Source organism: Neoarius graeffei, chromosome 16 (genome assembly GCF_027579695.1).
Source record: "Neoarius graeffei isolate fNeoGra1 chromosome 16, fNeoGra1.pri, whole genome shotgun sequence".
In the NCBI taxonomy this organism is placed as follows: Eukaryota; Metazoa; Chordata; class Actinopteri; order Siluriformes; family Ariidae; genus Neoarius; species Neoarius graeffei.
In genome coordinates, this window is record NC_083584.1 from 69740425 (window position 1) to 69766552 (window position 26128).

At 41.2% G+C, this 26128-nt stretch overlaps 1 protein-coding gene across 2 annotated transcripts in view; it reads right to left on the minus strand.

The window, feature by feature from the left end:
- Positions 1 to 26128, minus strand: part of clcn2c (chloride channel 2c) — a 213933-nt gene that overhangs the window by 18217 nt on the left and 169588 nt on the right. For both annotated transcript variants that reach the window (XM_060943402.1, XM_060943403.1), the window contains 5 exons: positions 23444 to 23577; positions 22830 to 23011; positions 22135 to 22246; positions 21982 to 22046; positions 1005 to 1040 (listed from right to left, as the gene is read on the minus strand). In XM_060943402.1, the coding sequence (XP_060799385.1) occupies positions 1005 to 1040; positions 21982 to 22046; positions 22135 to 22246; positions 22830 to 23011; positions 23444 to 23577 (529 nt within the window). The remainder of the gene's footprint in view (positions 1 to 1004; positions 1041 to 21981; positions 22047 to 22134; positions 22247 to 22829; positions 23012 to 23443; positions 23578 to 26128) is intronic.

The window sequence follows — 26128 nt, forward strand, 5'->3', positions numbered from 1 at the left end:
CGTACCGTTTTGTTCTGTATTTCTGCTTTTCAATAAACACAAACCAAAGTATTTCTTACAAAAGAAAAAAGTATTTCTATATCAGTATAATTATTACTATCGTCATGGTTATTGTTGACATTAGTATTGACATTGTTATGCCTACTTATTGGTCCCATTATCAATGTTATTATTAATATACTCTTGTTATACTTAACTGTATAGTTTTTGCTGTGATGAGTGCTGTTACTTTTATTTATTATTCATTTATTTATTTATTACTATTATTTATTATTACTCTTGACTAGCTATTGTTCCTGTCAACATTGATATACTTGTTGCTACATTTGCTGTTATTATTAGGGTCCAAGCACTGAAAGTAGACCGGACCTTTTGTCATTTTTCGCTATTATTATTATTATTATTAATTATTATTATAATACTTCCTGCCATGAGGGCCTAAGGCGGCCCATAGGTGGTTTTTGATTAAATTTGACACATTGGTGGATCAGAGTGTCCAGGCGTCAAATTTGGGGTCAATCCATCTCTGTAGTATCACCTTTTGAACTATGTGTCCTAGCATTGTGATCCTTGGGTCATCATGGTTTGAATGCACCCACTACTGTTAAAGTCTGCCAGATTGAATTTCCAACCCCCACCAAACTTTTGCAAATTAATCCTAGATCATTGATCGTATTACCAATAAATTTGGTAGGCATCATCTACAGAGGGTTCTGACCAAAGCTTTTTCAAATAATTTTGCTAGTGCAAATTGTATGGCTGCCGTCATCCAATGAATTTTGATGGCGAAACCAAACAGGAAGCGTAAAATTAGTACTAATACTAATTTTAGTACCGATTTTACTCTCATACTTTAAAAAGGGCAAATATTTGCACAGCTGATATACTAGACAGGAAAATTTCTTGAGTGCAAGGCAGTGAAACAGAGGGGATGTTAGATAATGACACTGCAGGTATGTACATTATATAACTGAGTGTGTGTGTGTGTGTGTCCATGCTCTTACCTCTCTTATGGTCATGTCGTCCTCCATGTCATCCTCCTACAGAGGGAAAAGCAAAACACACACACTTAACATCTGGTAACCATAGCAACTGTTGCTGGTGCCTACTGTAGCCAAATAAGACATGTCTACAGTAAACCCCCCCCCCACACACCTGATGAAAGGCCTTAAATATCTGTCAGTACAGTGTTCATTTCCTTACATCTTTCCTCCCCCTCACACTGAATTCCGATAATCCAAAAATGGAAATCAGTGACATCATTGTTCATCACATCACTCCAACACACACACACACACACACACACACACACACACACACACACACACAGAGTCTGTGCTTTGAGCTATGGAAATCCTTTGGGTTTTCAAATAAATCCTATAAAAACACCATTTTGTGAGGACATTTTATCCTTTGTGGTCCTTCAAAAAGGGCCAAATATGTATACACAGTCAAATGTTTTGACACCCCTACTCATTTATAGGTTTTTCTGTAGTTTGACTATTTTCTACATTGCAGAACAAGACTGAAGACATCAAAACTATGAAATAACATATGGAACATATATTTCCTTACACCTGTGTAATTATGTAATAAACTGTCAAAAAAAAAAAGTATATACAGTTAGGTCCATGTATATTTGGACACTGACACAAATTTTGTTTTATTTTTTTACCTGTTTACTGAAACGTATTCAAGTTATAGTTATATAATGGACATTGCCATAAAGTCCAGACTTTCAGCTTTCATTTGAGGGTATCCACATTAAAATTGGATGAAGGGTTTAGGAGTTTTAGCTCCTTAACATGTGCCACCCTGTTTTTAAAGGAACCAAAAGTAATTGGACAATTGACTCAAAGGCTATTTCATGGGCAGGTGTGGGCAATTCCTTCGTTATGTCATTCTCAATTAAGCAGATAAAGGGCCTGGAGTTGATTTGAGGTGTGGTGCTTGCATTTGGAAGATTTTGCTGTGAAGAAAACATGCGGTCAAAGGAGCTCTCCATGCAGGTGAAACAAGCCATCCTTAAGCTGCGAAAACAGAAAAAACCCATCCGAGAAATTGCTACAATATTAGGAGTGGCAAAATCTACAGTTTGGTACATCCTGAGAAAGAAAGAAAGCACTGGTGAACTAATCAATGCAAAAAGACCTGTACACTCTCAGAAGACAACAGTAGTGGATGACTGCAGAACAATTTCCATGGTGAAGAGAAACCCCTTCACAACAGCCAACCAAGTGAACAACACTCTCCAGGAGGTAGGTGTATCAATATCCAAATCTACCATAAAGAGAAGACTGTATGAAAGTAAATACAGAGGTTTCACTGCACGGTGCAAGCCACTCATAAGCCTCAAGAATTAAAAGGCTAGATTGGACTTTGCTAAAAAACATCTAAAAAAGCCAGCACAGTTCTGGAAGAACATTCTTTGGACAGATGAAACCAAGATCAACCTCTACTAGAATGATGGAAAGAAAAAAAGTATGGTGAAGGCGTGGTACAGCTCATGATCCAAAGCATACCACATCATCTGTAAAACACGGCGGAGGCAGTGTGATGGCTTGGGCATGCATGGCTGCCAGTGGCACTGGGTCACTAGTGTTTATTGATGATGTGACACAGGACAGAAGCAGCCGGATGAATTCTGAGGTATTTAGAGACATACTGTGTGCTCAAATCCAGCCAAACTGATTGGTCGGCGTTTCATAATACAGATGGACAATGACCCAAAACAAAGCCAAAGCAACCCAGGAGTTTATTAAAGCAAAGAAGTGGAATATTCTTGAATGGCCAAGTCAGTCACCTGATCTCAACCCAACTGAGCATGCATTTCACTTGTTAAAGACTAAACTTCAGAGAGAAAGGCCCACAAACAGCAACTGAAAACTGCTGCAGTAAAGGCCTGGCAGAGCATTAAAAAGGAGGAAACACAGCATCTGCTGATGTCCATGAGTTCAAGACTTCAGGCAGTTATTGCCAACAAAGGGTTTTCAACCAAGTATTAGAAATGAACATTTTATTTACAGTTATTTAATTTGTCCAATTACTTTTGAGCCCCTGAAATGAAGGGATTGTGTTTTAAAAAAATGCTTTAGTTCCTCACATTTTTATGCAATCATTTTGGTCAAACCACTGAATTAAAGCTGAAAGTCTAAACTTCAACTGCATCTGAATTGTTTTGTTCACAATTCATTGTGGTAATGTACAGAACCAAAATTAGAAAAACGTTGCCTCTGTCCAAATATTCATGGACCTAACTGTACAGGTTTGATATTTTAGATTCTTCAAAGTAGCCAGTGTTTACCTTGATGCTGCTTTGCACACTATTGGCATTATCTTAACCAGCTTCATGTGGTAGTCACCTGGAATGCTTTTCAATTAACAGATTAATTAAATGTCTTGCCAAAAGTTAATTAGTGCAATTTCTTGCCTTCTTAATGCGTTTGAGATCAAACAGTAAGAAAAAAGAAGAAAAGAAACCTTTGTCACATGCACATTTCAAGCACAGTGAGATTCATCCTCTGCATTTAACCCATCTGAAGCAGTGAACACATGCGTGCACACACCCAGAGCAGTGGGAAGCCATACTACACCGCCCGGGGAGCAGTCAGGGGTTAGGTACCTTGCTCAAGGGCACTTCAGCCCAAGGCCGCCTCATGTTAACCTAACTGCACATCTTTGAACTGTGGGAAAAACCAGAGCAACCGGAGGAAACCCACACAGACACAGGGAGAATATGCAAACTCCACACAGAAAGGCTCCCACCGACCGCTGGGCTCAAACCCAGAACCTTCTTGCTATGAGGCGACAGTGCTAACCACTACACCACCGTGCCGCCCCAGTAAAGATACAGTAAATATCCCTATTCCACAACTCCAGTAATCCATGTGTCAAGAACCACTCAACTAAGTAAAGAGAAATGACATCCATCATTACTTTAAGACATTAAGTGTATTTTATTTAATATAAATAAAGAAAAAACATTTAATTAGAAGGGGTGCCTAAACTTCTGACTGGTCCTGCATGTACACACCAACACTCACATACATACACACAATCACACACACACACGCAGAAGATGGAATATTAATTGATTAATGAATGAATAACTGTATAGGTGTGTGTGTGTGTGTGTGTGTGTGTGTGTGTGTGTGTGTGTGTGAGTGAGTGTGTGAGAGAGAGAGAGAGAGAGAGAGATTAAAAACATTGAATTTTGCATCAGACACAAAACATTATATTAAACTGCACTTATTTTATCATAATGTCAGATTTTATTTCTTTAAAATTTTCAAACTTTTTTCCTTGATAGTTTCAGATTTTTTCATAATAATGTTTCAAGATTAATGCAGCTTTGTAACTACATCCTGTTACTGTGCACAGTTCAAGTTTCAAAACAATAATATTTTTATTACTTTATCATGATATTTAGATTGCTTTTGTACACGGTATGAAATTTAAAAATACAGAGTGACAAATATCTCATCTCATTATCTCTCGCCGCTTTATCCTGTTCTACAGGGTTGCAGGCAAGCTGGAGCCTATCCCAGCTGACTACGGGCGAAAGGCGGGGTACACCCTGGACAAGTCGCCAGGTCATCACAGGGCTGACACATAGACACAGACAACCATTCACACTCACATTCACACCTACGGTCAATTTAGAGTCACCAGTTAACCTAACCTGCATGTCTTTGGACTGTGGGGGAAACCGGAGCACCCGGAGGAAACCCACGCGGACACGGGGAGAACATGCAAACTCCACACAGAAAGGCCTTCGCCGGCCACGGGGCTCGAACCCGGACCTTCTTGCTGTGAGGCGACAGCGCTAACCACTACACCACCGTGCCGCCCCAGAGTGACAAATATAGAATATTTAATTTTAGAATTAATCAAATGCTAAATAAACAAAAAATTCTCAATACTGAATATACAGTGGTGCTTGAAAGTTTGTAGAATTTTCTAGAGTGGTGCTTGAAGAATTTTCTATTATTTCTGCATAAATATGACCTAAAACATCATCAGATTTTTACACAAGTCCTAAAAGTAGATAAAGAGAATCCAGTTAAACAAATGAAACTAAAATATTATACTTGGTCATTTATTTATTGAGGAAAATGATCCAATATTACATACCTGAGAGTGGCAAAAGTATGTGAACCTCTAGGATTAGCAGTTAATTTGAAGGTGAAATTAGAGTCAGGTGTTTTTAATTAATGGGATAATCAGGTGTGAGTGGGCACCCTGTTTTATTTAAAGAACAGGGATCTATCAAAGTCTGATATTCACAACACATGTTTATGGAAGTGTATCATGGCACGAACAAAGGAGATTTCTGAAGACCTTAGAAAAAGTTCTGGTTGAAATGGTTGATGCTTATCAGGCTGGAAAAGGTTACAAAATCATCTCTAAAGAGTTTGGACTCCACCAATCCACAGTCAGACAGATTGTGTACAAATGGAAGAAATTCAAGACCACTGTTACCCTCCCCGGGAGTGGTCAACCAACAAAGATCACTCCAAGAGCAAGGCGTGTAAGTCAGCGAGGTCACAAAGGACCCCAGTGTACCTTCTAAGCAACTGAAAGCCTCTCTCACATTGGCTAATGTTAATGTTCATGAGTCCACCATCAGGAGAACACTGAACAACAATGGTGTGCATGGCAAGGTTGCAAGGAGAAAGCCACTGCTCTCCAAAAAGAACATTGCTTCTCGTCTGCAGTTTGCTAAAGAGTACAAGCCAGAAGGCTATTGGAAAAATGTTTTGTGGACGGATGAGACCAAAATAGAACTTTTTGGTTTAAATGAGAAGCGTTCTGTTTGGAGAAAGGAAAACACTGCATTCCAGCATAAGAACCTCATCCCATCTGTGAAACATGGTGGTGGTAGTATCATGGTTTGGGCCTGTTTTGCTGCATCTGGGCCAGGATGGTTTGCCATCATTGATGGAACAATGAATTCTGAATTATACCAGCAAATTTCTAAAGGAAAATGTTTGGACATCTCTCCATGAACTGAATCTCAAGAGAAGGTAGGTCATGCAGCAAGACAACGACCCTAAGCACACAAGTCGTTCTACCAAAGAATGGTTAAAGAAGAATAAAATTAATGTTTTGGAATGGCCAAGTCAAAGTCCTGACCTTAATCCAATCGAAATGTTGTGGAAGGACGTGAAGCGAGCAGTTCATTTGAGGAAACACCCCAGAGTTGAAGGTGTTCTGTACAGAGGAACGGGCTAAAATTTCTCCAAGCCGGTGTGCAGGACTGAGCAACAGTTACCTGAAATGTTTAGTTGCAGTTATTGCTGCACAAGAGGGTCACACCAGATACTGAAAGCAAAGGTTCACATACTTTTGCCACTCACAGATATGTAATATTGGATCATTTTCCTCAATAAATAAATGACCAAGCATAATTTTTTTGTCTCATTTGTTTAAGTGGGTTCTCTTTATCTACTTTTAGGACTTGTGTGAAAATCTGATAAATGTTAAGTAATATTTATGCAGAAATATAGAAAATTCTAAAGGGTTCACAAACTTTCAAGCACCACTGTATATTAAAAAAATTCTTTAGCATGTCAAATATCCTAATGTTTTCCTTCCTACTTTTTAGTAGATGTTGATAAATGAATTTCCTTATCGATCATCGCTGGGGGTGGGAAGACCCCTACAGACGATGGAAACTAAGGTTGCTTTTTATTTTTTAAAAGCAACAGCTAGTTAGCTTTAGCTAATCTTTCTTTTTAATGTTATTTTAGTAATACAGCTTAGTTTTTATTTCAGTTTAAATTAATTGCAGCTAAAACATGATTCATTTCTATTAAAGATTAGGAAAAATTTGTCGTTTACTGTTAATGTTAGCTGATACTGGATTAGCTACAACAGCAAGTAAACAAAATTGCAGTGCATGAATTCTTCAAGCTGAAATAACAGGAAGTGTTTCCTTCTCCTAAATTTTCACACAATACATACATAAATAAATGTAGCACTGCAAAAAAATGTAATTATTAATTACACAAGAAATTAACCAAACATGTTTGAATAGATTTTCACTGTTGATTGTTTTCAGCTGAAATTAAAGGAAAATAATGAAAAGCTAGTTAAAGTAGATCATTACTTAACTCGCCCGCCAAGTTGGTTTTATTTTTCTGACATGACAGACTAACTTAATGGTTTGAATAATTAGCAAAAAAAAAAACATTTATTGTGAACATGATACTGATAATGAATTTTAAAGTCTAAAATCTAGATGAAAGCAAAGCATTTTGGGTAACTGTAATGCTCACTATCTCTATACACAATGTTATATCGCAGCTATGAAATCATAATGGATGACTTGGCATGCTACTGGGATAAGTTGTACAATGCCACTTCTGACCTTTGACCTTCAACACACTTTCACTTTTGAGATTAGAACACATTTACAACAAAAACTTCAACAATGCCAATTAAGAATTCCACATGTTAACGCAAAGCTTAAATCAAGCAATAATGACTTACACAGTTACATTATTTTAAAGCTCACAGGCTTGACCTCAGTGGGTAGAGCAGTATGGATGGCACTACCATTTATTACCTGTAGGTGTCATTAGCATTACAGAGTTAATGCGAGTCAAGAAGTTATTTATAAAATGCTTCTTTTCCCAACGTTATCAATCAAAATAAAAATGAATAACTAAAATTCAGGAATGAATGAGAATAAATTAATTGAATTAAAAATGTAATAAAAATCAATGCTACATTGTGTCAAAATTAATAAAAGTGCTCAGGTATAAACAAGAATAAAGTAATTTAATTTAAAAAGATTTAATTCACTGTCATAGCTTACAATGAATTGAAAATAAGAAAGAATATACAAATGGCAAAAATCAGAAAAAGTTGGGATGGTACAGAAAATGCAAAAACAAGTAATGATTTCTAAATTTATTTGACTTGCATTTCAATGCAGACAGTATGGATCCAAGATATTTCATGTTTTTTCTGGTCAACTTCATTTCATTTGTTAATATACAGCCATTCCTGTGTTTCAGGCCTGCAACACATTCCAAACAAAGTAATGAGGTAAATCAAAATAATGGCGTGATTTGAAACAAGTGATGTCAACAGGTGATTGTAATTATGATTTAGTACAAAACCAGTATCCAGGAAAGGCCTAGTCTTTGAGAAGCAAAGATGGGCTGAGGATCTCCAGCTTGTCAACAAATATGAGAAAATTATTGAAATGTTGAAAAACAATGTTCCTTAAAGAAAGATAGAAGAGATTTGAATATTTCACCCTCTATGGTACATAATAATCATTAAATGATTCAAGGAATCTAGAGGAATTTCAGTGCATAAAGGGCAAGGGCGCAAGCCTAAGCTGAACACCCACTGATATCCAAATCACTCAGACAGCACTGCATCAAGAACAATCATTCATCTATAGCTGATAGAACCACATGGGCTCGGGCTTCCTTTGACAAATTTTGTCAAGCTCAACAATACTGAGTTACATCCACAAATGCTAGTTAAAACTTGACTCTGCAAAAAGGAAGCCTTATATTAACAGTCTCCTGATGCGCCATTGACTTCTCTGGGCTCGGAGGCATCTGGGATGGATCATCACACAGTGGAAATATGTACTGTGGTCAGACAAATCGGTATTCCAGGTCTATTTGGGAAGAAGCGGATGCTGTGTGATCCGGACCAAAGATGAAAAGGACCATCCACACTGTTACCAGAAACAAGTCCAAAAGTCAGGGTGTCTCATGGTATGGGGTTGTGTCAGTGCAATTGGCAAAGGTAACTTACACTTCTGTGATGGCAGCATGAATGCAGAAAAGTACGTTGAGATTTTGGAGCAACATGCACTGCCTTCAAGATGACATCTTTTCCAGGGTCATCAATGCATATTTCAACAAGACAACGCAAGACCACATTTGGCACACATTACAAAAAGGTACAACTGCAGAAGAAAAGGGTGTGCGCTTGGCGTGTCCCCAATAGAGAATGTGTGGCAAATTTTGGGAAAAACAAACAAAACAACCACAGCAACAATGACCCTCTACTGTTGTACACCTTCTTGCAGGAAGAATGGGACAAAATAACACCTGAAGTCTTCAGTCCCTAAATATCTTAAGTGTTGTGAGAAGGAATAGAAACAAAAGTGGCAAATGATTTACCATCCCAACTTTTTTTTTTTAAATGTGTTACAAGAATCAAAATTGAAATGAGTTTATTTTGAAAAACAAAATTCCTCCTCTGAAGAATCACCATCTTAAATGTGGTGGAGGGGTTTGTGTGTCCTGGTGATCCTGGGAGCTGTGGTGTCAGGGGCATTAGCCCCTGGGAGGGTCTTCTAAGGCAAACTGATTTCAGGGGAGGGGCGAGACTAAGAGAGACTCATAGATGCTCATGAAACAGCAAAGTAGGAGCTGCAGCACCTCGCCCAGGAGCAGGAAACTGGGGTGTCATCCTGGAACCAGACCTGGGAAGGGAGCTCGCCAGTGAGCATCTGGTGGCCAGACCTTGGCCCATGGGGCCCAGCTGGATACAGCCCAAAGAAGTTACATGGCTCACCCGCAAGGACAGGCACTGGGGTTGGGTGCATTGTGAGCCAGATGGCAGGCAAAGGTGGGAGCCTGGGCATGCTGATCCTTGGCAGTGCAGACTTGTTTCAGACTAAAGAGAATACATTTCTCTCATATACTGCAACATCGTTGTAGACACCAGCTTAATAGAACTGAGGAAAGGTGTAAAGGACATTAGACACTGGATGCTTATTAACTTCCTTCTGCTTAACTCTGACAAGACAGAAGTACTTGTACTAGGACCACATGCAGCTAGAAGTAGGTTTTCTGGTTACACAACAACTCTGGATGGCCTTTGTTTCTTCATGTGCAGCAGTAAAAGACCTTGGTGTGATCATTGACTCCCATGTTTCATTTGAAACTCAGATCGATAACATTACCCGGATAGCTTTCTTTCATCTCAGAAACACTGTTAAGATAAGAAATATAACATCACTACAGAATGCAGAAAAACTAGTTCATGCTTGTTACCTCTAGGTTGGATTATTGTAATGCCTTATTGTCTGGATGTTCCAATAAGTGCATAAACAAGCTCTAGTTAGTTCAAAATGCAGCAGCAAGAGTTCTTACTAGAACTAGATGATGTGTCTTATCCACACTGCATTAGCTCACAATCAAATTTCGTATTGATTATAAAATACTACTATTGACCTTTAAAGCATTACATGGTCTTGCACCACAGTGCCTTATAGTGAACTTCTGGTCCTTTATGACCAGACACACCTACTTGGATCAAAAGGTGCAGGCTACCTGCTGGTACCTTGTATAATGAAGGCTACATTGGGGCCAGAGCCTTTTCTTACAAAGCCCCACAGTTATGGAACAGCCTTCCAAGTCATGTTCAGGACTCCGACAGTCTCAGTGCAAGTCTAGGTTGAAAACATCTCTGTTTTGTCAAGCCTTTTGTTAATAGCTTTTATTAGGTAAAGCAGAAGATCTGGAAGGTCCTCAGGCATAGTGTATTTTGGTAAACTGGGATGTATGGATGCTGTCATCCCCCTCACTCACTTGGGTTTATTGTTGGTGCAGTGTCTGGATGGTTTATGTTCCAGGGTGCCCTGATGTCTGTTACCTTCTGGCTCTCCCCTTTTAGTTATGCTGTCATAGTTAGTTTTGCAAGAGTCCCTGCTTGCACTCAGTGCAAAATGCATACTGTTCTTACTCATTAAGTGACATTGGGCATACCTAACAACTTGTTCCCCCCCCCCCCATCTGTCCCTCTGAGTTACATGTCGATCCTGAGACACCAGTAAGATGCTGACCTCTTCTACTCCTTGGACCTGCCTGATCCATCCTGATACCCTACATCTGGCTCGAGTCTCATCACATTGCTCCTGTGGAAGATGGCCCCATATGGACAGTCGAAAGTCACACTTGGAAGATGGCTCTGGACACTTACAGTAATACATTTATGGCTGAGGACTACAGTTGACTTGCTAACTTTAGGACTGCAGTTGTCATGAACAGTTTTGCACTCAAGTTTCCATCAATGAACAGTTTATAACTTCAACAAAACAGACTTCATGTTAAAACTATAATTTTCCTGTTTTCACAGTTATACTTTGTGATTCTATAGGACACAGATATAGAAGCGAGTTATTTATAAATCATGCTACCACCCAAAAGAGGATGGGTTCCCTTTTGAGTCTGGTTCCTCTCGAGATTTCATCATGTCATCCAAGGGAGTTTTTCCCTTACCACCGTCGCCACAGGCTTGCTCATTGGGGATAAATTAGAGATTAAAATTAGCTCATGTTTTTTGTTCATTTTCTGCAAAACTACTGTGATGTCAATTGTTAAAAGCGCTATGCAAATAAACTTGACTAGTTCTTGGGACATGGAACGTCACCTCTCTGGCAGGAAAGGAACCGGTGCAGGAGGTGGAGCGGTACTAACCAGATATAGCTGGGCTCACTTCCACACACAGCACCAGTTCTGGAACCAAACTCCTGGAGAGGGGTTGGACTCTTTCCTTTTCTGGATGTTGCCCTGGGTGAGAGGCGCCAGGCAGGTGTGGGGATACTCTCAAGCCCCTGGCTGAGCACCGTTGTGCTGGAGTTCTCCCCAGAGAATGAGAGGGTCACCTCTATGTGACTGCAAGTCGCTGAGAGGAAAACTCTGTAGTTTGTGCTTATACACTAAACAGCAGTGCAGAGTATTCAGCCTTCTTGGAGTTGCTGGGTGGTATCCTGGAAGGGGTGCCATCTGGGGACGCCATAGTTCTCCTGGGGAACTTCACTGCTCACGTGGGCAATGATGGAGAAATCTGGAGGGAGGTGATTCGGAGGAATGGCTTGCCTGATCTAAACCCGAGTGGTGTTTTCGTTGTTGGATTTATGGATTGGCCATAAATACCATCCTCGAGCATAAGGTCATTCATAAGTGTACCTGGTACCAGAACACCTTAGGCCAAAGACTGACAATCAACTTTGCGGTCATCTCATCAGATCTGCGGCTGTATGTCTTGGACACTCGGGTGAAGAGAGGAGCAGAGCAGTCAACTGATCACCTGGTGGTGAGTTGAATCAGATGGCGGGGGAGGCTGCCAGACAGACCTGGCAAACCCAAGCGTGTTGTTAGGGTGAACTAGGAATGTCTGGCAGAGTCCTCCGTTAGTGGGGTCTTCAATTCCCACCTCCAGAAGAGCTTTTTGTGCATCCTGGGGTAGGTTGGGGGACATGGAATCCTAATGGACCATGTTCAAAACCTTCATTGTAAAGGCAGCTGGTAGGAACTGTGGCTGAAAGGTAGTCAATGCTAGTCATGGTGGTAACCTAAGAACCTGCTGGTGGACACCGGTGACGAATGAAGCAGTCAAGCTGAAGAAAGGCATTTTGGGCTTTGTTGGCCCAGGGGTCCCTTGAAGCAGCAAGCAGGTGCCAGGAAGCCAGAAGGGCTGCAGCTTCAGCAGTTGCGGGAGGAGTTTGGGGAGGCCATTTGGTTAGCCTCAAGGAAGTTCTGGCAAACCGTTCAGCAACTCAGGAAGGAGAAGCAGGGCTTGTTTCAAGCTGTGTGCAGCTTGGGAAAGACAACTGCTGACCTGAACTGGAGATATTGTTGGGCAATGGAAGGAGCACTTTGAGGAACTCCTGAATTGGTCCTCCATGGAGGAGGCAGAGTCTGAGGACTGGGGGGTCACCCATATCCCTGGCAGAGATCATTACACCAAACAAGAAGTCAAGAAGCTCCTTGGTGGCAAGGCACCAGGGGTGGATGAGATTCGCCCTGAGATGCTGAAGGCTCTGAACATTGTTGGACTGTCTTGGCTGACACGCATCATCGATGTTTCATGGAGGTTGGGTACACATGGATTAAAGCAAAAAAAAAAAATCATCTGACTGAAAAAAAAGGTCCATGTCATTAGCCCCTACCACGTCAGCGATGCGTCAAATTTTAAATGCCGTATTGTCCATTATCTCCTCAGCTCCTACTTATAGTACATTTACATAATTTTAACAATGACTAAAGCCAAGGCAAGACTTTACCATTGTCATTACTGGCTATAAATGATGAAACATCACGTTTTCAGTGCAAAGTGCAAATTTATTTCAACAATACTTTAGTAATGCACAACAGTGGTTCAGAGAAAAGTGCAAGTGCAGTTGAACTTGAACCATGCTTTCAAAAAAGTGGAACAGAAAGAAAAATAAGAAAATCTGTTGAAATAAAGCCAGGAAACAAGAAAAGTGAAAGTTCACTTTTTCTGCTTCTTCACAGTGAAGCCAAAGGCATCTAGTTTGGCAACACCTGATGCCTGTTTTTGTTTCTTTTTCCTTGGCACAGCAGCAGGAGCTTGCCATTATCACCCATTTCATTTCACCAAGCCCATCTCCACTTATTCTTTACCGTTTTGTCGATGTCTGACACATCTGTGCCTTCATTTAAAAGAAGCGTGTCCATGCTGGCAAAACCGAAAGTAATTTGACGCGCTCTAGTGATGGAAATCGAAGGGCCTATGTCAGGTGAAATATGGCCTTACACGCAGTACTTGAGTTGAGGGGGGGATGTGGGGGGAGGCATCCCCCTTCTGAAATAAAAATCTCAAATAATCCCCCTTATAAAATGGCCATCCCCCCATCACATCCCTTGTGCCATTTTACCAATTAAATGTGGAAATTAGCCTACTATTATTTTAACAAATATTACTACCATTTCAACATTAGAGGCTTTGCGCAGTGATAGCCTACATGTAGCCGGATAAAAAAGACGCATATTTATTTATTCGGTTGCACTTCTCATTCACACCTACAGTACCAGTCAAAAGTTTGGAAACACCTCTAATTCAGTGGTTTTTCATTATTTTAAAATTTTCTGAATTGTAGATTAATACTAAAGTCATCGACATTATGAAGAAATATATATGGAATTATTTGGTAAACAAAAAAAAAGTGTTAATCAAACCAGAATATGTTTTATATTTTAGATTCTTCAAAGTGGGCACCTTTTGCTTAGATGACAGCTTTGCACATCTTGGCATTTTCTCAGTCAGCTTTACGAGGTAGTCACTCGGAATGGCTTTCAGTTTACAGCTGTGCCTTGTCAAGAGTTGATTTCTTGACCTCTTAATGTGTTTGAGACCATCAGTTGTGTTGTGAAGAGGTAGAGTTGGTATACAGTGAATGGCCCTATTTGAGTACTGCTCTAATCCATATTATGCCAAGAACTACTCAACTAAGGCCCTGTCCACACGGCAACGGATTCAGGTGAATCTGATACACATGTTTATTGGAGATATTTATCAATTACAGTAATAAAATGATACATTTCGGCTTTTTTCTTTTGTTTTCCTCAATACATATACAACCACAAAGATACAAACAGACACTAAATGGCTGTGAATCTGATAAAATTGTTTATTGTTTCGGCCTGGCGTCCACACGGCACCGGCGTTTTGGGTGCCCCAAAACGAAATCTTTTGAGAACGGGTTCCAGAGTGGAAAAATCTGGCAACGGCGCCATTGCGAAGCAGTCTGGATGAGTAGAATGGATTTGTTTATGATGACGTCACAACCACATGACTGTCAGTGCTTCACGCCGGGTAGAAGTGTAACGAACTCGATGCGAGTTGTCAACAAATCCTATAACTTGGTTCATGAAACGCGCTTGCAAAATATTTTCACTGCTTTCCAAAAACAAAAACAATCCCGCCAGCAAAAATAGGGAAAAAAGGAGCGATCTCACCTCTTCAGATGTTGGTTTAAGTCCGACAATACATTACTCAAAAAAGGGCATAGAAGAACAAAGAATCCATCAACATGTAGCATTCAATTTATTCCGGACCATTAAAGAATTCTGGAGGATATCAGAATGTTGGCGTACCAGCTTCCATCTACCCCCATTCATTCCTCTTTCCACGTCTTTCGTTTTACGCTACTGATTAATAATCAAAACTTTATGTGGCTGATGCTACAGAAGAAGGGGTTTATGCGCATGCGTCTACTTCTATTGTTCTGGTGTCTCCGATGGGACCGTCTTACAGCGCACGTAGAGGTGTGGCATGTGTATTGCATCGTTTTCAGCAAGCGTTGCATTGCCATATGTACCTGATATTTTACTGATCCGTTGGCCGTGTGGACGCGATATTTAAAAAAAAAAATCTCGTTGCTGTTGTTGTGTGGATGTAGCCTAAGTAAAGAAAAACGACAGTCCATCATTACTTTAAGAAATGAAGGTCAGTCAGTCCGAAAAAGTTTGGGATGAGTTGGACGGCAGAGTGAAGGCAAAGCAGCCAACGAGTGGCTCAGCACCTCTGGGAACTCCTTCAAGACTGTTGGAAAACCATTTCGAGTGATTACCTCATGAAGCTGATTGAGAGAATGTCAAGAGTGTGCAAAGCTGTAATCAAAGCAAAAGGTGCCTACTTTAAGAATCTAAAATCTAACACATATTGGTTTAACATTTTAAAGTTTACTAAATGATTCCTTACGTGTTGCTGCATAGTCTGGATGACTTCAGCATTCATTTACAATGTAGGAAAAAAAATTAAAAATAAAAACATCGAATTTGGCGGCACGGTGGTGTAGTGGTTAGCGCTGTCGCCTCACAGCAAGAAGGTCCTGGGTTCGAGCCCCGGGGCCGGCGAGGGCCTTTCTGTGTGGAGTTTGCATGTTCTCCCCGTGTCCGCGTGGGTTTCCTCCGGGTGCTCCGGTTTCCCCCACAGTCCAAAGACATGCAGGTTAGGTTAACTGGTGACTCTAAATTGACCGTAGGTGTGAATGTGAGTGTGAATGGTTGTCTGTGTCTATGTGTCAGCCCTGTGATGACCTGGCGACTTGTCCAGGGTGTACCCCGCCTTTCGCCCGTAGTCAGCTGGGATAGGCTCCAGCTTGCCTGCGACCCTGTAGAAGGATAAAGCGGCTAGAGATAATGAGATGAGATGAGATGAGAACATCGAATTTGAAGGTGTTTCCAAACTTTTGACTGGTACTCTATACAGAGGTTTCAGTCACTGAAAACAGCTACTTTCGCAAACTCTGGGCAGAGTGGAGATTTCTGAAAACTCCATCTTCAGACACTCGTGTAAATAGGGAAAACGAAGCAACAGTGGGCGAGAGGGCACGTGTGAATATAATGAGTCATAGGTGTGAATCTTTCACCGAATGCCAATTGTCCCGGTTCTTCATGAAATCGCACGTACACGCACAAATTCATTAGGTTAAATTTCAAATAACTGTTCTTGTGCACTTGCGACACCGGAGCCACTTTCCTGAATTTTGAGCTTCGGAGTATTGGCTTCCACTGTTTTCTGACCTTTTGTGCTTAGTGAATGAGACTTCATTACACTCCACTGACTGACTTCCAATTCCAGACTTTTTTGAAAATGAAAAATATAGGCCTACGAGATTTTTTTGGGACTTAATTCACGTTGCTCCTTCACTATTAATTTTTGAGACTGACAAGGCACTAAATACTGTGGACTTATTTTCTCCTTACTATGAAGTTTGGCATCTTAAACAAGTGTCAGGAAATCTTGCAGCCCGACTCTGCAGCCTCCAATGTTTAAGCGAACTGCTGAAACCATAATGCTTAAAGATTAAATCGTAGGCTAATCAAACCAAAGAAAAACACAGCCTTTCCAGAACGTTGTCTGCCAAAGCCTGTTTAACCTACAAAAGGCTTAATAGCATGGGTCTTCAACAGGGCTGTTTAGATTTTTTACCTGATCACCTTTCAATAGGCAAATATCATTATTACTACTACAACAATAGGCCTAGTATTAGTAGTAGGCAAGTAGTTGTCTAGTAGTAGGACAGCCAAATTGTTTCATCAGTGGAGCTGCCGTTAAAAGGAAACTGATGCGGAGCGCCGTGGCTCGCCTCGGGGTTAATCGCGTCCCAAGGTGCGGGGCTGGCCCGCCCTGGCAGCACTGGTTCGTTGGGGAGAGGGCAGAGGTCGCTGGCTGCCAAGTTTGGGGAGGCTGGAACCTCCCCTGGCCGAGTTACGAGCGTACAAAGTCTGGCTGGAGCCGCCGATAGAAACGAAACTCAAGCCGAGCACCGTGGCTCGCTGCCTACGCCTAGCCTCCCTGGGACTAGACAGTAGCGTAGGTTGTATTTATTTATTTAGGCCTATCTAGCGCAACAACTTATTCCTTTACATATACTCAAACATAGCACAAGAAAGGGTTCAACAACAGGCAATCACAGCAGCTTGGTGAAGTTCTAAATCACATTGGTGTCAGACCTATGGGCCTACCCCCCCCCCTTTTTTTTCTTCCTCGGATCTGTATCAATCTCATTATTGACCTTTAGCACTCCCAGTTGACGAAAATCCGTCGTAGCGACAGAAAACTTTAATCCATGGGTACAGCGCCTGTGGAGTGGCAGACTGGGGTGGTGGCTCCTCTTTTAAAAAAAAAAAAAAAAAAGGGGACCAGAGAGTGTACTCTATAGTGGTATCACACTGCTCAGGCTCCCTGGGAAAGTTTATTCCAGGGTGCTGGGAAGGAGGCTCCGACCAATTGTCAAACCTCAGATTCAGGAGGAGAAATATGGATTCCGTGCTGGCTGTGGAATGGTGGACCAGCTCTTTACCCTGGCAGGGTTGTTGGGGGGGGGGGGGGGGGGGGGGGGTGTTTCATGGGAGTATTACAAGCCAGTCTACATGTGTTTTATAGATTTGGAAAAGGCTTACGACCGTGTCCCCTGGGGGTTCTTGTGGGGGGCACTGTGGGAGTATGGGGTATCAGGGCCATTGCTATGAGCCAGCCGATCCTTGTACAACCAAAGTGCGAGCTGTGTCCATATTCTCGGCACAAAGTCAAAGACGTTTCCGGTGGGTGTTGGACTCCGCCAAGGCTGCCCCTTGTTGCCGATCCTGTGTGTGATATTCATGGATGGGACCTCAAGGTGCAGCCAGGGTGAGGAGGGTGTCTGGTTTGGGAACCTCAGAATTGCATCTTTGTTCTTTGCAGATGTGGTTCTATTGGCTTCTTCAGAGTGTGACCTTCAGCACATACTGGGATGGTTTGCAGCAGAGAATGAAACGGCTGGGATGAGTGTCAGCACCTCCAAGTCTGAGGCCTTGGATCTCTGCCAGAAAACAGTGGAGTGCTCCCTCTGGGCTGGGAGCGGGTTGCTGCCCCAAGTGAAGGAGTTCAAGTACCTTGGGGTCTTGTTCATGAGTGATGGAGCACAGGGTAGCCTGGCAGATTGGGGTGACATCGGCAGTAATTAGGTCGTTATACCGGACTGTCATGGTGAAGAGGGAGCTGAGCTGGAAGGCAAAGCTTTTGATTTACCAGTCAACCTACATTCCAACCCTCACCTATGGTCATGAGCTTTGGGTAGTGACCAAAAGGATGAGATCACAGATACAAGTGGCTGAAATGAGCTTTCTCTGGAAGGTGGCTGGGCTCACCCTTAGAGATAGGGTGAGGAGCTCAGACTTCCGGAAGGATCTCTGAGTACAGCCACTGCTCCTTCATGTTGAAAGGAGTCAACTGAGGTGGTTTGGGCATCTGATTAGGATGCCTCCTAGGTGCCTTCTTTTGGAGGTTTTCCAGGCATGTCCAACTGGGAGAAGACCTCAGGGTAGACCCAGAATATGCTGTATAGATTATATATCTCATCTGACCTGGGATTCCCCCAGGAGGAACTGGAAAGCATTACTGGGGAGAGGGCTGCTTGGAATACCCTGCTTAGCCTGCTGCCACCGCAACCTGACCTTGGATAAGCAGAAGAAAATGGATGGATGGATAAAATTCATGAGAATTTTAACATCAAATAATTGATATATTATTTTGAGTGCAATACAGGCCAAAGGTTATTTAGAAGCCATTGTTTTCAGGTTTAATTTCAACATACCATCCCAACTTTTTCTGACTTGGCGTTGTAAAATGAAAGCTAGATTGAAAAATAGATTAAAAAGGTACTTAGACATGCATGTCAGTGGACCTGCCCCTCTGTGTAGAATATACACCAAGGTTTCTGGGTTGTGAGGCAAGCACTGTCTCCAGCAGAGGAGTAGACAGAGGCCAGGATTGTGGGAACACAGGTGGGGCAATGTTCTTGCTGGGCTTGGGTGATGACTTGATGTCTGCCAAGATATCTGGTTCCTGGGGCAGGCATTGTCTGAAGTGGAGGAGCAGGACAAGAGTATGGCAGGAACACAGATGAGGGATTTCCTCAGCAAAAGCAGGAAGGTAGTGTGAATGATTATGCCCTCACCGGAGTCAGGTGGCAGAGCAATATTCTCAGCTGGAGGGGTCACTTTGCTGACCTCCGGCAGGAGCATGGCATCAGAGGTCAGCCTCTGGAGGAATCTCCAGGGTGACGGCCACCATGTCAGCCTCAGAAGGGAGCTCCAGGGTGGAGGCTGCCAGGCCTGCTTCTGGGCTGTGCTCCAGCAATAAGGCCACTAACATGGCCTCTGGAGGGAGCTCCACAGTGGAGACTGCCCTGTCAGCTTCTGGAGGGAGCTTTTCAGTGTAGACAGTCCTCTCAGCCTTTGGAGGGAGCTCTTTGGTGAAGGCTGCCCTGTCAGCCTCGGGTGACAGCGCTGGAGAGAAAGCCGTTTTGTTAGCCTCTGGAGAGAGCTCTGGGATGGAGCCCGCCCTGAAGGCATCTGGCATGAGCTATAGGATAGAGGCCACCACAGTGGCCTCTGGAAGGAGGTCTTCAGTGGAGTCTGCCCAGTCAGCCTCTAGAGGCTACCCTGTCAAAAGAAGTCTTGGGGTTTTAACTTCTTGAGAGCTTGGAAGAGCCACTTCAACATGTCACCAAGCCTCGCAGAGTCTATGAGGCATGGCTGCTCAATGTTAGTGAGATAATTAGCCCACCAGCATGTTGGTCCAGTATGCTGACGTGTCATACACCTCACCCACACCATCTCTTGAGGCTTGTGCTCCACCAGGCTCTTGCAGAAAAAAAAATGGCACTAGTGAAAGAACCCTTTCGGAGGGTATTTAACACTATCATAGGCAGTCAGGATCTCTATCTGCCAGTGTTGGAGGAAATATGTCAGCATGGTGCTCCTGTTGTAATGCTGTTCAATCTTTCCTGTTGCATCCATTTGATACAGTGAAGTATACCATTATAAATTGGAGACGGATGCAAGTGCAGTTGAGCTAGTTTATTAAAAAGGCAAGCAAACAGATCCAAAACAGCAGGCAGAGATGCAGTCAAAACACAATGATTGGGTGATCTACAAACAGTATACACTCAGACAGACACAGAGCTAAACAAAGAAATCATTACATCAATGGCATTTAGCATACACTCTTATCCAACGTGACATACAACATACCCAGAGCAGCCTGGGAGTAGTTGGGGTTAGGTGCCTTGCTCAAGGGCACTTCAGCCATTCCTATTGGCCCATAGTCTGGCTAACGCAACTTCAAAGCTCTGCGAGCATTGGTCTGGCAAAGATATTAAGCCCAACCGTTTCCCAAAGCGCGTGGTTGACCCACCTCCCTGAAATGCCTCAGTTTGCTACTGGTCAAAGCCAGAAAAAGCTGTGACGAAGCTTAAACCAATCACATCACTCTTTCCTCTGACGTATGTGACGCGATGGAAACTGCTTGAGTAACAGGAAGAAGATAAATACCTCCAGGGCTGCTCTTTGCTCCGTTTTCAATGAGAACTTCCTGTTGAATGCTTTCAATACAGCATCTACCGCTGTGTCAAAGGCTTGCCACTGCTCCATGTTCGTAATGTTTCTAGTGAATGAAGCGCTTCCGGCATAGATTCTGTAAACAATCTATGGCTACCGGTCGCAGTTCTACTACATCACTGCCTTGAACACGCCTCTACCCAGGGCCGTTGGAGATGCTCAAAGTTGATTGGCTCCCGATTTTTCGGGAGCTTGGAAGAGCTGGAGATAGCTTGCCTTGCCAGACTAAGTTCGCAACAAGCCCCCGTGTTGCATCACACTTAGGATGGGCGGGCCCAGGCTAACTGGCCCAGGGAATTGAACTGGTAACCTTTTGGTCCCAAAGATGCTTCTCTAACTATTAGGCCATGGCTTCCCCAATCAGAAACAAAGTCAAAAACCAGATAAACAAATGGCTTGGTAAAAACCGGTATGGGACATGTATGCAAGGTTGCACTGAACTATATTGCACTGAACACACAAAATACTGGGTATAAATATACAAAAAAAATCAAGGGAAAAACAGGAAACAGGTGTGATTGATGATACATTAAATTTGAAAACCAATGAAGAGACAAGGGAGAAGATAAAATAAACACATATGGCTATGTAAACAAGTCCAGTGCAGTGTGCTGCAAGCCGCAGTGTGTGGAACTCAGCATGAGCAAGCTTTATGTGATACATGCAAAGTAATAGGTATAGATATATTTATGTCGCTACACATTTTTTTTTTGGCCATTTATAGTAAATATGCAGCAAAAGTTTTAGAAAATAATTAATTAGTAAAATATTTACTGCTAAGAATCTTATGTTAAATTCATTACCATTTCTACTTGACATTTCAACTGATCTGATTTAGATGTCAATTCAAATGTCAAGGTAGCCATACAAGCGCTGAAAACACAAACAGTAAGGAGATATTCATTTAAAATTGACAATTCATCATCCAGAAGGTCAAAGATCAGAAGAAAGCATACAGGAGGAAAGTGCTGGAGATTAGATATGGAGGCCAAATGGCTGGTTGGATGGAAGTCAAGTTTCTGTTGGTGTTATTTTTTTTCATCAGGTTTACAGTCTGGGGTTCTTACCGCTACAGATATCCTCACACGCTTAAGTTTCCTGTGCTTAGGAGCCACCGAGTTCTCCAAGTTATACATCTTCCATCAGGAAACAGGGGCAAACGTTAAGACAAGGTAAAGAGAATGTGATAAAAAAAAATCTAATGATTAACAGCTGAAGAGCATCACTGTGAGAGATGTGGGAGAAAATCAGGACTTGAGTAAGTGATGTAACCGGTTTAAAGCAGGTGTGTGTGTGTGTGGTATACCTCTGCTGTCTCCGTGTCTGGGTGGGCACAGAAGAGACTCTTTAAGGCAATGCCAGTGTCCTGACCTGGTGGAAACAGAAAGCTTCTGTGTGTAGTCACTCACATGTGTGTGTGTGTGCGCGCGCGCGCGCATGTGTGTGTATACATGCATACTTGACGGTATCTGTGAGCCTCTCTCCACCGTTGATGTTCTCTTCAGTGCGGGTTTCAGTGGTTTTGGTGAGACAGAGCGAGGAGGAGGGAACGAAGATTCCTCTGTAGAGATCTAAAATAAAATAAATTTAAAATAATAATAATAAAAAAAAATTAGGAACATATTTTGCATTTTTCAATTTCACAGTGCAGTAATAATTTGAAAGCTCCTTTAAATAATGAACACATTATTTGGAACTAATCAATACAAATTTAGTCCTTCAACAGCTAAATACCATAACCTTTTATTTATATATTAAAAAAAAAAAAACACGAACAACACTCCGCCAAGATGAAAGCATCAAGCAAAAACAAAATTCAATTTTTAAAAATATAACTATTACATGAGATGACTTCTACAGGAAACGTAACAGAACATAGGTTTATCTTTTGATATTTAAAATGTAAAATACATTTTAAATTTTACTTTTTTTCCCCCCTAAGTTTTTGAATTTTAAAATTTTGCATGATAAAATGATTAAACCAATGTCCATCATGTCTAAAATGTCATGCTAAAAATGAAAACTAAGCAAAACAGATTTTACAAAATACAAACTTACTGCAATAAATAAAAAGGTGTAAATTTTGTGCTTTGTAATACACTTCTGTGATTGTTAAACCTGGCTGTGATCCTTATCCTTTGACCCAGCACTGACCTGGAACCGGACTTCCTGGCTGACCTTGTGAATACTCTCCTCACTACTGTGTGTCCCTGAGTGTTTCTTTTCGTTCTGAGAGCGTTGGTGGAGGTACTCGAGTCTCCGTGACCGGCTGAGCTGATTGGATAGCAGCACCTGTAACTGAGCACGCTCAATCGAGCCCAATAAGATCATCGACTCTGCAGGGAAATTTTTAAAGAATTATTATACAACAAACCATGAGTCAATTACACTGTTATAATCAAGTTTTATTTTTTAAAAAATTAATAAAATACATTTATCCAACTTTTTCATTTAAACGAAGTTATCGTAGCTAACCATAATGTAGACTTCTGGGATTTGAACAATGAAAAAAATAAATAAATATAATAAAATAATTTAAAAAACAGTCAGTTGTCTGGGGGATTCCAGTTTTGTTTGTGGTACGGAAAAACAGCAGCTGACGGTCGTACAAGACCACCTACTGCTAATTTGTCAAATATGACTGCCAATTTTATACAACATGATACTACTATTGAAAATCTTTTGCTCTTAAAAAAAAATCTTATGTTAAAGAAAAATTTTTTTATCATGACACACATGCGCGCACATGCGTGTATGCACGTGTATACCTGAAGACTCGACCAGCGCAAGCGTTTTGAGTCGCTCCGTCAGTAGGACATCATGCAGGTCTCTGTAAGTGCAGTTCAGTGTGACGAACCTCACGTCTCTCACCATGATGTCCTCCACACGAATGTTATATTTCCTTCACAAAAACACAGATTTTATACAGATTAGTAAAGAATAACCAACTTCAGGACATCCTGTCATAGGAAAATAATCAACAATGGGGCATGGGCGTCACCACCATTGAATGTGAAGGGGGCGTGTCCCCCTCACATTTCATAATTCTTCGTTTGGACCCCCCCACATTTAACATGAAATATTAGTTCACCCAGCGCCCTTTCTGTTGCTTCGTGAAAGAATCCATTCCACTTGATCAATAAGAGAATACACATACCACTGAAAATCCACTCCGGGTTTTCCGGGCGTTCCCTACAACAACTCACCGCGCACGAGTGAATCTCAGCGCGAGCAGAGACATTTTGGTGCAGCTGCTCGAAAGTGGAGGAGGTGACGTCATCCCCATTGCCACCTCACAATGTCTAGCTTTTGCTAAAACCTTATTCTTTTGTTATATGCCCTCAGAATTAACCCTAGGCCATGTTAAATTAATGTTCAACTAAACAATGAAATAAGTTTAGCCTAATGGGGTATTCTTGGTTGATGATGAATTGTTTGCAGTATTTGCTCCTCCCCAGACACAATGGACATAAAGAAATTCTTTACAAAGAAGCGGAAAGTCAGTCAAAATTTCCCCACAGAACAGGGTTTTTTTGTCCCAGTGGAAATGTTAGTGCAGTTAGCTGGCTAGTCAATGTTAGATGCATCAGCTAGCTTAATGTTAGCTATCATTTAATTCAAACCCAGTAGGCCTGCCTTACTGTAATGCCAAGAATGAGGTCATCTGCTCTGATATTTATTGATTCCCTGTTGTGATTTGAAGAACTTTTGTCTGGTTTTTGCCAGTTTTTTGGAAAGTAAGATGGGAAATCAGTGTATGGGGAAGGAATAGTAGAACGCAATGGAGAGAGATGGATATTGTTCCAGGTGGATTGTGAAGGAAAGGGGGATAAAAGTTATGAAGTGGTAGAAATTGTGGTGGCACCAATGCAAGAAGGAGTTATGTCTATAAATCTATTTGTTATACTAATCTGTAAATGTTACTGTCGTACCACCATTGCATGTAGGTTGACAAAACTGCACTTGTTCATTGCGTGAAGTTATTTTTTGTCACCGTTGCTTGACACAGTGTAATTTTGTGTTATGAAGACCGCATGATGCCATGTCATTTTTGTTGAGTATCACTAAATCGGAAAAAAGTAAAATGCACCCACTAAAGTCACTGTTGGTGGTGAACAAAATTGCACCTGTTCATTGTGTGAAGTTATTTTTTGTGTGTCACCGTTGCTTGGCACAGTGTGATTGTGTGTTATGAAGTTTGCATGATGCCATGTCATGCCTGTTAATTGTGTGAAATTATGAATATTCTTATTTTTAAACATACAGTTGAGTGTCACTATTGCTTGGCCCAGTGGCATGTTGTGTTACATCTAAAACTAAATAAAAAAGAAAACACAAAATAAAAAGTAAAATGCACCCATAAAGTCATTGTTGGTGATAAATTGTGTCACATTAATCTCATTATCTTAGGCAGAGCAGTGGGTTTAAAAACAGGCTGATGAATATATGGACTAGTTGAATGAGGACGTATTGTTGAGTCTCTAAAATAGTCATTGAATTAAGTGACTTTTGTAGATAAAATTATGTGTTTAACAACCTGTTAAAAATACACCAGAATGCAGGAAATGGCATCTAATTAATTAAAAATTTTCTGGAGGAGAGGACCCCCAGACACCCCTGCCAGTGTGTCCCCCCCACATTAAAAATACTTCTGACGCCCCTGCAATGGGGTGTAATGAAATGGAGTGACTTATCCTGAAGTGTTTTATCTCTCTTCTGCCACAGCCATTTACCAAAAATTACAATTATTTTATTTATTAAACATCACATCATATTTTATCAGTTTATAGTTGTAGTTAATGTTGGTGAAACAAGTTAGTTCCTGTTGTCACTTATATCATAGCGGATATAAACAGTTACCAGACTCTTTTTTTTTTTTTCTCTCCAAATTAAAAAGACAAAAAAATGCAGTTCGTCATCTTTCAAAGAAACCACAAAACAATCTCCTCTGTCCTGAAGATGTCAGAAAACTTAAAGCTACAGCTTTACCTCTGACTATTACAAAGCACCGACACTAGAGACTCCTTCTATAAAATGTTACACAAACATCTCCTTACAGAATTTTTTAAAATCCATTTTATTCTTTTGAGATAACCCCCCCCAAACAACCCATTAAGCTTATAATTTAATAATTAATTAAATTTAATTAATTAGTTATTCAATAAATGCTGAATTAAAAAAATACACCATACACACACGTACGTGTATATACAGGTGCTGGTCATATAATTAGAATATCATGAAAACGCTGATTTATTTCAGTAATTCCATTCAAAAAGTTAAACTTGTATGATGTATACATTCATTCCACACAGACTGATATATTTCAAGTGTTTATTTCTTTTAATTTTGATAACGGACAACTAATGAAAACCCCAAATTCAGTATCTCAGAAAATTAGAATATTGTGAAAAGGTTCAATATTGAAGACACCTGGTGCCACACTAATCAGC